Here is a 14,476-nt window from a genome sequence, read left to right as displayed (position 1 = left end):
AAGGTGGTGCAAAAATATCAGAAGTCAATGAATAAAATGAATGAATAGGCTAGTTCACACATCATAGTAGACCCACCCAACCAGCCTGAGACCAAACAGGACCACCAGCATGCAGCTAGCTCATGATTTCTGGCATCTCTATATAGAAATCACACATCCCTGGAAATCACACAAACAACACTGACCAACAAACATGTTCCTGAAATAAGCACATGGGGGTCACTGTGATGTGTGAACTGACCCAAATAGAAACAGCGCGCTTTGAAACAAATTTATTCAGTGAATGAATTGAGTTACAAGATTTGAATGCCTGAAGATTATTCAGTATAGACCTGGGGCACCAAGCAACCCTTACAGATGTGATCCACTTTGTCAAATTAGCCGAGATGCTGTTACTACTGTAAAGAAAAGCATCAGACAAAAGAAGACAAATTGCTGGTATATATAAAAATCTAATACTCAACAATATTTCATAAGTCTCTGCAAATTCTTCATTCATCCCAAGCACGCCTGCTTTTGATCAGATTATTTTTGTGTCATTATGGATGAATATTAGCTTTTGTGTACTGGGAAAATAGTTCCTTTGGTCTGGTGTACCTTGTTAACGACATCTTAAATTTAGTATTTTAACAGTAATTTCACAACAGTTGTCAGAAGTATTATTTTCCTTGTCAACTCAAATTCTCATTGTGTGCTCTTGGTTGAGATTTAATCGCTACTGTACTGAGCAGTAATCAATAACATTGTTTTCCCCCATCACGTTGAATCTCTATTGAACATTTTAATTAAAACTCACATACCCCAAGCATTATTCATTTTCAGCTGAAATGTGTTGCTTGCAATTTGGAAGCAGAGTAGGAGCATAATGAGAACACTGTAGAAACTCTCCTTAAAATTACTTGAAGATGCAGACAAAAGACTAATAATAACATAAGAGTAATAAATCAAAAAAATCTTAACAGTAGGCCCCTTTTAATAAATATGTTTAGGGTTTTTTTTTTATTTTTCCAGCTTTGTTGGCTAACATGAAAACAGAAACTTTTCAGAATCTGGTTTTGCATTTCACAGAAATAGTCCTGACAAACATTAATAGATGAGTGTTGGTGCAATCATAGAACAATATAAGGCATATTTACACCATCCTTACAAAACGAACACACAGCCACACACAAATCCTCACAAAGTTCAATTCCAAAGACATTTTACATTGATCGTCTTGGCATTGAACAAAATATTTATCCAAGCAGACAAACCTCTTGCTCTTTTGTGATCTACTTGTCAACTATTGTGCTCATGCAAAATAGACATTTGCTTTATTGCATTAACATTTTAAATAGTGTTCATGTTTAATTCTGTTATCATAAGCCCCATTCTTCTTCATCCAGTGGAATTTTGTATCACTGCTATTGTGGATGATGAATGCTCTCATGATATATTTCTTTCACAAATGAGAAGTTTGAAAACCAAAATTTCCTGATCATGCACGTTTTAAACTATTATAAAAGAATCCATAATGCTTTAGTTTCGTTTTATTACTTCATTTTTGAAAAAGGGGAAAAAAAAAGGTCAACCCATGTCCTACCCAACATCCAGTTCACAGAAAGAAATAAGCAGCAGGAATCACTCCAATGAGTAGATCAAAAAGAACTACATCAGTAGAAACTGGCAACTTAATATACATCAAATGCACCACCAACAAGTCATAAAATACTGAAAAAACTATAGCCCATATTTTTGTAACAGTTCAGATTGCCATGGGCGTTTCCGTTCAGGAAAATAATCCGGAATATGGATTTGTTTAAAATCCTGAATACACTTTTTCATCTCTTCTTCAACACTTAGCTTCTCACATACCTTCCTTTTGGACAGGTTTGTTTCTCTGGACTTGCTAATGAGTGTCTGAAAAAGTTCGCTGTTCCTGCGTTTGTCTGGTGGAGGCATCCACTGTGCCCCGCCTTTCTTAGAGGGCCGATCCAACGTTAGAGTATTTGGCTGGTGCCCTGTAGACTGCTGAGTGCTGGCAGCGTTTTCTTGGGGAGTGCTGGCCTCAGAGTGGCTGTCGCAACTAGAGGTGGACAACTCATTGCAGGACGTCCCACTCTCACTTCCTTTGTCTGCAACTTTTTCGTGCTTCTTATCTTCGTGGTCTTGTTTGGGAGACACCGTCCTCTGTGGTGGTCCTAGTAAAAGGAGAGGGGGAGAGAAAGTATGAGTAGGCAATGAATGAATTAACTAAATAAATAATCCATAAACAATTGGACTGTTTACAGACTGATTTGTGTTTTCTTACTGTGAGCTAACTTGTAGGCTTGTTGGGCCAAAAAGAAGGGTGAAGATTTAGGGAGGAAACCATACTCCTTAATATTACATTGAGCGGTATTCACAGTATACCCACTGAAATTAATGGGCCTAACTCAGCCTGTTGATTAATTTTAATTTGTCTGCTCTGGGTAAAATTTAACGTTGACTATGCATTATATATTAAAAAAAAATTCCTGCCTTTAGCCAAAGAGTTCAGAGTGAACACAGTTCTCCTTCCAATCAGGGCTTTTTCCCCAGCCGGAAATCACTGGAACAGAGTTCTGGTGCCTCTCAGGTGGCAGCCATTGCCATTATAAGAGTACAAGAGAGGTGTTCGTGGTGAGTTCCTGCACATTTTTTTGTAGAAACATAGCACTGCTCCCAATATTCTTTTTATAGCAACTCTAATAGTGGTTAGTCACCCAGTGAGCACTGTGACGGTGAGACTTTGAATACTCATCTCTCTGATCCTTTCTTGAACTAATGCCTCTCTCTGGTAACAGTCCTACAGGTCAGCACTCAGTGCATCAAGGCCCCTTTGGCTCTGAATTTAGGCCTGAAGTCAGACTAAAATAGGTCCAGATAACCCCTTTCCTCCAACAATATTTGAAGCTGACCACTAGCTACTAGGGTTGTGCGATAAATCACCATATTGTTGAATACCGCTATTGAAATAGCATCCTTATATACCGGTGAAGAAAAGGTGAAGACTTTGACAGCTTCCCAGGGGGTAGCTCAGCTGAACTGATACTTCACAGATAATTTGCAGATAATTTGCAGGCACTGTATCGACAGCTTTGTTTGCTCTCTCCCTCCTCCCTCCTAACCAATAAGAAATGATGATAAGCCCTCACACAAACCAGCAAACTCTTTCAGTTTCACCAGTATCTTTCCACTTAGAGCCTGCTAACAATCCAGGTGGATAGACAAGCAAAGTAAATTAAACAAATAACGTAAACAAAGAACTGGAAAGCACTTCTTTCTTCCCTTACACACTCCCCCATCAGTGAAAAAAAGAGGGGGAAGAGGTTTTGTTTTTATTTTCTGGTGGTGTTTATGTTGTTTGTTCCCCCTAAATAGCTTTCCTCCATATCAAAAAGGAAGGATTGGTGGGTTGGTTGGTTGATTTATTTGAGACTATCTCAGGCACCCCCAAACTCGGCCCTCCAGATGTTTTTTGGGACTACAACTCCCATCATCCCTAGCTAACAGGACCAGTGGTCAGGGGTGATGGAAACTGTAGACCCAAAACATCTGGAGGGCTGAGTTTGGGGATGCCTGGACTATCTTTGCGCTTGCTTGCCCTTGATCCCTCCCTTTGATAGAAAGGGAGAGAGAGCTTTGCTGAGGAGGGGTGGGAATGCAGGTGAGAAGACTTGATGGCTACCTTATGCTGAACTGGGAGGTTGGGTACCAAGTAAGAATGATGGGGAGGGTGTTTTTCGGTAAGCAGTGAAAGCAAATGCATGTATACTCACCAGCAAGCCCTACTAAATTCAGTGAGGCGCAAAAGAGCCCAGTTTCTTCCCTCTCCCTACCTCAGCCTGTGCAGAAGCATCATAAGGAAGAACATTCCAGGAACTCGGAGGTCTATGCATGCTTTCTGTATTTCCACCCAGTCTGCCTTCTCCGTAGGAGAAGTGCAGAGCTGCTTCGATCTAGATCTTGAGCAACTTGAGAAACACAGAGGGGGAGAACTGGATGGGGACATGGGAGGCCTGTACAGACCTCCTGTTAACTGCCGGGTGATACGACTGGAGAGTGGGAAGAAGTGTCAGTCCACTGAGCCCTATGGGGATCCCTCCATACATCCTTCTACAGGGAATGAGGGTGTCCTAAATACCTGGAGTTCACTACATCTTTTGAAACATGTTCAGCTCTGGATGAACATGCAGGGGTTTCCACTCGGAAGGCATATGACTGAAAGAGGACTGCACAGAATAACTGGGAGTTGTAAGAGAAACCTCAAAGTAACCCTTTCTATAATGTAGGTCACAAGACAAATGTTGCTGTAGTGATAATTAGCTTTTTAATAGGTTTGAGAACAAAAACAAAGGGAAACTGAGAAAATCAAACATAGTGATGAGTCTGTCCAGGGCTAACGAAGGCAAAATACTGTCTTGATTTATTTCATTAGGTTTGACTACAAATAATGTTAAGTGGGCAACAACAACAAAAAAAGCTGTTTCTCAGAATAATTACAGTTCTCTGGTGGTATTAGCATTGGTGGTGGTGCCATCTCACTTCCTTGAGTGGAAAACAGATGACTTTCATAATTAGATTTGGCAGTTTTGTGTAAATGCTAAAGTTTTTCAGGCATATGATTATGTTCTGTGGGCATTTTAAAATGAGGGCCAGCTGTGTGATTGTAGTTGAAACTGGAAGATGCCTTTGATTTTAAATTCCTTTATCTACTTGGGGATAAAAGGATTTTGCTGTGTAGAATTATGTTGTGGTGAGTGCAATTCCCATAAGGGAAATTACCCTTTAATAGCATTGAGCTCAATGGTGTGTGACTGGTTATGTAGTGACTTGAAATGAATGAAGCAATTTATCATTCAGAACAGGACTCCATGTCTCTAAGTGATAAGCCATTCATCTAAAGCAATGCTTCCAAACTTCTGGGAATCATGGATTCTTCCTGATTTAACAAGGGAACTGAGCTAGGCTGACCCACACAACTTTTATGATAAGTGAGAGGGATTTCCCAGTTGTGGTGCAGTGATTACAGTTTTAGACTTAGACTTGAGAGACCAGGGACCTTTCCAGACTGGTGTTTTATTGTGGATGTACAGTATTCTGCCACAATAATATTGCATTTGTGGTGGCTTTATTCTGCTTTAGTATTTTCTGTGATGCTTCCCAATGCTACTGCATAATTGCTCTCTGGAGGGGCTCTAAAACAATAAAAGCAGGACAAAAATAAATCAGAACATTTGTGGCATAAAAAGTTACGGAATTTCAACAGGAAATTTCAGTATATGAACTGACTGGGCATGAAGCTGTGTGACCGCACCAAAACCTTTGCAGGCCCAAAAGGTAGGATCAAATATGACCGCACTAATAGTATTATAAGCAGAAATCACCACAAATGTCAGGTGGGTGGGAATGTCTGTAGGAGCCCTAGAGTTCAAATCATCACTCAGCCACAAAGGTTAGTGTTAAGTTGTGGGCGAACATATCAGACGACACAGCGATTCTTCAAACCGATTCTTCAAACAGCTCTTGTTTATTCAGAGGCCAGAACAGAACTGAACTGAAGAGCTCAGTCAGCCTGTTTATATAGAGCTCCAGAACAACGTAACTATAGCAACTTTCTAAAACTATCCAATCACTGAACGTCACTTTCGATCCTTCATTTGCATACAAACTATCCAATCACTGAACGTCACTTTCGATCCTTCATTTGCATAACTATCTACAGTATCCCCCTGCTGGCCCAGGGTGAGAACTTCAGTACATAACAGTTACTGCATGAGCTTCATTCAGCCTCAACCACTAAAATGCCTCACAGGGTTCTGAATGGCAAGGAGAATAATGTACGTGACCCTGAGCTCTTTGGAGGAAGAGATAAAAAATATAATAAATAAGCACTCCTTTTTGGCATTCCGCATGGTGGTCATCACCAATCTTGGTTACAAATCAAATGAAGTATGTTCCCAATTTGAAGAACACAGCTTTAAATCAGGCTTTAATCCATCAGCTCACCCCCATTTACTGTATCATAGCTCTGCTGCGCGTAATATAAACCCTGTTCACATTATATATGTGGAGATTTCAGTGCCTGGGTATAAGAGTAGAATCATGAATGCTGTCACTACCCCCAACTGCGGCACCAAAGGTCTGAACAGAACTCATATCCATACAGCAGGCTCCTAGACACCAGGGTCATTAATACTGTAATATCAGGAAGTAAAATCTACCATGCCTTTTGGAGTATTGCTTGTCTCTTTGTCTGATCTCTATGCATTTGGGCACCTCTTGTGATATCATAAACAATTTTTGCATGTTGGCTTCTGAGATGAAGGAGCAGGTTCCTGTCTATGTTTGGATACTATTGGACACCATTCTGAATCAAAATGGTGGGTTGAACCTTTCAAAACTGCATGGATTTTAACCACTGTTTTCAAAACCTGCACTTTTTTTTTTGGTAGAATTCCTGAGAAACACCAGACACTTTCTGCTAGTAGCAGATGTAAAGAATGCTAAGAGAAAATAGGATTGTTGTGTGTGTTTGTTTTTTAAAAGATACTAAGCCATTATATTGTGCTGTGGCAAATAAAGAGAAGGGAAACTGAGCTGAAATTGTGAAGTTGAAGGAGCAATTGAGCTAGTAAATATAAATGTGGACCTGAGTGATTTGACTTGGGCACACCTGGTCAAAGAAGTTAATGCTCTACTGTGGGCTCAAAATGAAGGGCTAAGCACAGCTATCGCTGGCAAGTTTTGAGAGGGTGTTTTGCACAGCAGCAATTCTGAATAACCTTGTAAATAAATCTCTATTGCTTTCAGCATAAGACACCACCTTTGCTCCTGAATTTCTCCTCTCCCTACCTACACAACAGCACCCACCTATTGACACAACTTAACACCATAAGAATTCAATAGAAACTCTTACTATGGAGAAAAATCCCTAGTTTCTCTTTACTTCCTTATTTATCAGTTTTCCAGATAGGAGCCCGGTCCAAGGATTGGAGCACACATTAGAGCCCCTGTAGAGACATTGCCGCTGGAAACTATCTCTCCGTGGTGACTGATCACCACCCAGGCCATCGTGTTCAGAAGCATTTACTGCATGGCAGCCAACTATCATTTCATGTGTCTCCAAACTCTCATTCGACATTCCTCGCAGCTGCTCACTCATGGCAAACTCAAAAGCAGATCCACTGCCTTGAGGGGAGGAGATGGAAGAGGGCTTGGACTTGCAACCTAAATGGCAGAATAAAGCTCTTTTCAGCCAATGGACTAGCTCCAGAGGGCACGGGCAATATTCGTTGTGTGATGTCTCTTCCAACATCACAGGGAGAAAGCAAATACCCTTTGGCTGTCCCAGAACAAAACTATTAAGTGGAGAACTAATCAGGGATGTGATCCTGACAGTGTTAGCTCCCTCCCCCGCCCCACTCAAGATGTAGCCTAGAAAACACACCCTTAGAGACACATTCTAGTTGATTTAACAGCAGCATGCTCAAGTGAGCCACATTAAGCTCAATATGGGGCACATTTCATATTGAACATGAACACTGAACACATAATCAGATATAAATAAGGATGGGGTGGGGTAGGAACTAGTTCAGCCTGAGGTGCAGTCACTCAGCACCTGAAAACACATTTGTGTCAAAATAATAAATTTTCTGGGTTTTTTTTATAAAAAAGGGTTTGTGAATGTTTGTTTTCCCATGAGCTGGGGAAAAAAATCAGATTTATAATTGTGCATGAGAAGGCACAGATATAGCATTATTTACAGTAGCAGATTCCATGGGCATTGGATGAAAATAACATGCAAAAATGGGGGAAGCAGCGGAAATCCAATCCTTAAAGAACACAGCACATTCCAATAGAACTTGTATATGAGTATCTCAGATCTTCATACACAAAGAGAACCAGAGTTTTTTTCCTCCAACGACCACATTTAATCTTTCTACTAATGAAAACAGATTGAATGGTTATTGCTACTGCTTTAATTATCCCAAGCAAATTGGACTAAAAGAAACAGGCAAAAACTGACTTCACTCTAGTTTTGTTCAGTCCGATTCCATTTACTTGGCCTTATTTTCCTCTCACAGCTTGGACATTCACATTGGAGGTCAGGCCAGTGGAAAGTTATAATTGCCTGGGAATATTGCCACAGATATACTGCCAGGGCAGTAAAGCAGCACTCCTCAGCTGAGTACTTCTAAGCAGCCATTTAGAATTAATGGAAACTCATTCAGGAAAATATTCCTTCTTCTCGAAAGGATCTTCATTCCATCCATTTGGGTATTTTTCCCCTTCCTTTTTAAGTTTTAGCTCTACGATAAACTGAAAATCCTAAAACAGCCTGAATATGTAAACAATTGTCATTGAGAAAAAGTAATCTTATCTTGATTTTAAAATAATGAAGAATACTGGTGTTGCCATAAGGTACAGAGATATCAAGAATATATGTATTTTTAACCACTTGTGGAGAAAAGCTGACTATAAAGACAACCACCCTGATTCAGCAAAGGACAGGTGAATGGCTCACTCCATAAGTGCATTATGTTGCTGCTACCGACATGTTCTCCATACTCAGTCTCAAGTCTACTCTTGTTGGTAAACGAAGGACCATGCCATTGTAAGGTCTCTTGTGCTTTTCTTGTGATCTGATTGAAAGAAGGAAGTTTGCCTACTTTCTACTTCCTCCTTTCTACTTCCAGAATAATCTGTTCACCCTTAATTTTGATGTATTAGAGAGAAACAAAGTGGGTATCATCATTAGCATACTAATAACACTGGGTTTTTTAATCACCAAATGGCCACTCACACTGGATTCATAGAAGTTCTTCACAGTTTCAGATATGTTGTGCCAGCTATAGTAAAAGTCAAATGATCTTAATATTGCCATCTGTACTCATATAAACAAAGATGGAGTAGGCAATTAAAGCTGTTTCAAGTCCCAGTTCTTGTCTTTAGCCTGATCTGGCCACACGGGTGATCACATAGTCAAATTACTTTGGGACAGCATGACTGGAGACAACAATTAGTGCTGAATGCTTGAGTGATCCTCCATTGAAACAAAGGGGCAGACAGATACTGAAATACAGCACAATCAGGAAGAAGGATATGCTCAAACTCTCCTCATTGATATCTTGTTTTCTATATAGTGGAGCACTGAGTAATATAACCCTTCACTTGTAATCTGAAGTGGTGCTGACCAGGGGCAATGTAGTCAGCCATTTGTGCAGTCTGGGCCTAAATTATCATGTACTCAAATTAAGCAAAGTGTGATGCTCACATAATGCAAACAAAACTTCTCTTATGCCACAAGACATTCTTTTACTGCACAACACATGTAAAATATAGACTGCTTAGCATTTACTAGACCTATATTTTAAATCTGGGATATCCAGAGTGGCATCTTTCAGATGGCTATTCTTGTCAGCCCCTCCATGCATGCCTAGTGGACAAGGATGAGGGGAGTTGTAGTCCAACAACATCTGGAGGGAACCACATTGGCAAGCTCTGCCTTTAAATGGTTCACATGTCCAACATCTCGTTCTAAGGTTAATTACTCCTTCTTTTATGCATGCTTTCCCTGGCTCCTTGTTCCCCTCTCTCTCCAAACCACACACAAAAAAATTAAAATGCCAGAGAAACCTTTCTCTGTCCAATATGGTAAAGTGATTAAAAAAGCGAAGCTAACAGGATAATGAGATGAGGAACACAGTCTAAGTGGTGATAAAACATCAATATCTCAACAAATGTGTACCAGAAGTCCATTTGATTTAATAGGCTCCCTCCCACTCTCCCAGCCATAAATCAGGAAAGAGACAAATTGCAATGGAAATCATCTGACTGATGTGAAACAACCATATATTGCTGGAGGCAGGGTGAGGTTCTATCTCCAGAAGGTGTTAAACCCCAAGTCTCATCAGCACCAGTCAGCATGATTCCCAATTAATCAGTGAATAACACATTCAGAAGATATATGGGAAACATACTAAGCATCTTCATTTGATGGCATAGTTATATTTAATACTACGTGTGGTTATTTATTTAAACTGTCCAATTCTTATTAGTTCAATGATAATGTGAATTGAACTTTTAGATATGATTTCATAGTAAGGCTTCTGGAAAACAATGTTAAATTGCTGTTGAAGAGAAACTGAACTCAAAAGTGGAAAATGAACTAATATATTAGATTGGTAATGTCCCAATGTGAGCTGTTTTTCATGATACAGTAAGCCAAACTATGGCTTAGCGAGAACACAAAACATGTGGGCTGCTAAAGAGAAGCTGCTACAGGGCTTCTGCTTAACCTGGAAAGTACCTGGCTTAATCAGAGAGACTTTGGAGGGTCTGCCCAGGCTTGACTCCAACGAGCCCCCAATACAAGTCATCCAGTAAGCAGCACATTTAGGAATACACTCTGAAATCTTTTTCGTTTACTTGCAAGCTTCAAGCCACATCTTGAACTATCCTGCGCCTGATACCAGGCCAGGGAAAGGTTAGTCTAAAATGGGTGGATCCATCTTGAAGACCTGGCAGACCTTATTAGACCCATAGGCCAGAGGTTCTCCACTCCTACTTAGGTCCATCTATTGATTAAAGCTTGCAGCACCCATATTCTATTTCATTTATGCAGCCGACAGGGAATCAAATTGTTATATTTTAAAGCTTGTATGATATGGCCTTGATTATGGGTACAGCAAAGTGTGTTAAAGGCCTTTAGCTACTGTAAAAGCTGAACAGCACACACAATGATGTTCACCCATTCGCTTAAACCTCTTTGGTACCACTTCCCCCACACTCAACAGTAAGTAGAAACAGGGACAAGCAGTGTATCATATTCCTTTGCTAAACTCTCATGAGTCCACAATATCACTGAGAACAAATTGCACTTTACAGTAGAAGTCAGGAGTGATTCAAACCACTCTTACTCTCTGCTGCTAGAAAGGTGTTAAAAGCATTTTAAAGAGGCAGTGCAGAATTCAGTAGATGGTAGACTGTCTCAAGACTAACCATAGGAAGCAGCTCTGTGCAACAAATAGCAGGAGAAGCAAAATGGAGCTTTACACTTATCTTCATTTCGGACTGATGAGAGCTTGTGGGGGAAATGCCAGCCTCAAGAGTCATCGGAGCATTTTTATTTATGATAGACCCCACTATGAGTACAGGCAAATTGTATAAAACCAGTCCAAACCAACTTCATATTAAGACAAGGAAATGCCTATTGGAGCCTTACGTTTTGCATCTTACGGCCTTTGAAAGAAAGGAAGGTGCTTAAAAGGGCATATGAAAGTAATTCTACCTTTTAAACATATGGGATGGAATTCAGCCTAGAGCTAAGGAGACAGTTCTCCTTATGCACCAACATTTTGGCTTGCCCAATGGAATGATCTCCCCTCCCTGCCCGCTGTGCTGTTCTGCTGCTCCTACCCATTTAATGTATTAAAATTAACATATTAAGCATATATGAAGATCCTCTTTTCCTGGCATGATTCCAAAGCTTTTAACAGCTGTGTGAAACAGTTTCTCCCAGTTCAAAATTTCTTTCTAAAAGTATCCAAGTTCTAAATGTCTTTCTGGCATGCTGTTGATAAAGGTATATAAGCCTTATCAGGAAAAAAAGTTGGCAACTTTGATTCCAGTTTTATTTTTTTCATTTATTTCACAAAATGTAGATACCATTTGAACGCAATAAAACTTCTAGGCAAAATATTTCCAAGCAGCATACGTAATTTTAGTGAAAGAAATCTGGGAGTTGCTGTTGATAAATTTGTGTACCAATGCCATGGACAATAACAACAACAACAACTTTTGAAAGTACAAGGTACCCATTGGATTCATCTGTTGCACTGTACTAAGAACTAGGCTACCGCAAGCAGATATTTATATAGATGTTCCTTCTGATCGAGAACCATTTCTTCTTTATTCCAAAGGCATGGGAGCTCTGTGTGGTTGCAGTTCTATACAGTGGTGCCTCGCAAGACGAAATTAATCCGTTCCGCGAGTGTCTTCGTCTAGCGGTTTTTTCGTCTTGCGAAGCAACCCTCTTAGCGGCTTAGCAGATTAGCGCTATTAGCGGTTTAGCGGCTATTAAAGGCTTATCAGCTTAGCGGCTTAGCTGCTAAAAGGCTATTAGCGGCTTAGCGGCTTAGAAAAAGGGTGGGGGAAAGCGGAAAAAAAATCTCAAGACTCGCAAGACATTTTCGTCTTGCAAAGCAAGCCCATAAGGAAATTCGTCCTGCGAAGCAACTCAAAAACGCAAAACCCTTTCGTCTAGCGGGTTTTCTGTCTTGCGAGGCATTCGTCTTGCGGGGCACCACTGTACATGTCTTTTCAGAAGTGAGTCCCACTAAGTTCAGTGGGGCTTACTTCCAGCTAAATATGTGTATGATTGCACATTGAATATGAATAATGTTTTATCTGATGATACTACTGGGGAGAGGCAAGCCTTCCTCCAAACATAAAAACCTTCAAAGGAAACGGCTGCTCTAAATGAATAATATTTTTTTTTCAAGCCTAAGAATGAATATAACATAGAAATAGACCCATAGCCATATGCACAGAAAACAACGGGGGGGGGGGGGAATAAAACTACAGTATAAAACTCCCCCCAAATACCACTTCTTGCTTTAAAACATCTGTATTTCTGAAGAATATTTCTCACTAATACTATGAATTACATTACACTTTTACACACCCTTGTAGGAGACTGGAGAACCTAATACTTTTAAAACTTACAAATACTGCAAATATATTACACTGAATTTTGGTCCAAGCATGCAAGTGAAATTTCTGGACTTGAAAATGAAATTAAATATTTCAATTTCAAATGCTCACCTATGTACGAAAGTCTCAGAGGCTAGGGAATCTTTTTACCAGTCTAGAACAAATTCCCCATTAAATCAGTAAGCTGAACCATGAACATTTCCCGAATGTAAAAGAATGTATTGCTTGTGCTAGAATGTCGGAAGAGCATTTTCAGCAGAGCAGATCAAGAGAAAAAGGCGTCTTGATTGTAGAAACAGCTGACATATGAAAGCTTATAAAAGTTTATATTAATAGAGTTCTTTTGCATTTTACAAAGGAAAATGTATGCATTGCCCTTGAAAAATCAGAATTATTTTGAGCCAGCCTATGTCTCTATCTATGGAAAACAAAACTGGTTATAGAAGCCTAATTACAAGGGAGGGACAAGTCTTGATATGTACAATGAAAATCAGGGAGACAAGAAGCAGATGGCCTGAAATGGAATCTCTTAATCTTTAAATTGAAATGAAAATGTAGCCTCTAAAAGGATTCTGCCTTGGTGTTGATGTTCTTTAAATGTGGTAAGTACTTATCAGTGATTCATTTTTTTTCAAGGAAGAGATACACACACACTCATGTATGTATGTATGTATGTATGTATGACAAAAACAGAAAGTAGAATTCAATGTAGTGCTAAGTGGCATATTCATATGGGGAACGAGGTATGCTAGCGCAATGAGACTTTCCTCACCCCACATGCCCTCCAAACCTGTTCTGTGTTTTCCCCCAACTCTCCAGAACAGATTTAGTGGGTGCAGGCGGAAGAGAGTGAGGGGAGGGTCCCATTGAGCAATTGAACCTTATTCAAATGGAAGGAGAACTCTATCACCCATAGTTTCACATAATAACTATAAAGGTTGATACTCCATTGCATCACACTCAGGGGTAGACCCACTGAAATTAATGGGCTTAAATTACCTAGCAGTAGGAGGCAGTAGGATTGCTCCTCTAGTCTTAATTCCCATCTGGCGATAGTGGGGCTAAATCTCTATCCAGTGGGGGGCCACCTCCACATCCAAAGTTCTGTTCCTTATGCTGGCCAGGGTGGGAAGTGGTTATTCTCCCTTGTGGGTCAGTCACACTGCCAGTAGCTGGATCCCATGGATCCTTGGCTGGCCAGCTCCACCTCTGCTGCAGAGCCAAATGGAAGGAGATCTCTGCCACACAGAGACAAGCATGGCAGACTGGGGGTATGGATTGCTCTGCAATAGGCAGTTCCCACTGAAAGTTCTCCCTCGGCTGCACTAGGCAGTTTCCAGTGTTGCATACCTATCCCACAAGTGCAGGGGGCATGTAGGTGTGGATTTTGAGTTACAGTGGTACCTCGGGTTACAAACACTTTGGGCTACAGACTCCACTAACCTGGAAGTAGTACCTCGGGTTAAGAACTTTACCTCAGGATGAGAACAGAAATTGCGCAGTGGCAGCAGGAGGCCCCATAACCTCAGATTAAGGATGGTTGCAGGTTAAGAACGGAACTCTGGAATGAATTAAGTTTGTAACCAGAGGTACCACTGTATAGCATTGCAGGCTAAATTGAAGCCCATGGGCTGGAGGTTCCTTACTTCTATGCTTCAAGCTTGCAAGACTCAAGTTTAGAAAAATCTTTGCCCTGTTTGGGGTCAACTATAACTTTGACTTCTTCTTATGTTTTACAGAACACGTTTTGATAAATGTC

General features: G+C 40.4%; 1 protein-coding gene across 1 annotated transcript in view; it reads right to left on the bottom strand.

Annotated features, from left to right (window-relative positions):
* Positions 1-273: 273 nt before the first annotated feature.
* KCTD8 (potassium channel tetramerization domain containing 8) overlaps positions 274-14,476 on the bottom strand; it is a 45,299-nt gene continuing 31,096 nt past the window's right edge. Inside the window, exon 2 of the mRNA XM_081020103.1 lies at positions 274-2,180. Within this exon, the coding sequence (XP_080876229.1) occupies positions 1,720-2,180 (461 nt within the window). The 3' untranslated portion in view covers positions 274-1,719. The remainder of the gene's footprint in view (positions 2,181-14,476) is intronic.

This window comes from Podarcis pityusensis (genome assembly GCF_964106645.2).
Source record: "Podarcis pityusensis genome assembly, chromosome: 9".
Lineage (NCBI taxonomy): Eukaryota > Metazoa > Chordata > Lepidosauria > Squamata > Lacertidae > Podarcis > Podarcis pityusensis.
Note: the sequence above shows the minus strand (reverse complement) of the source record. Positions and strands in the feature narration are given on the sequence as shown.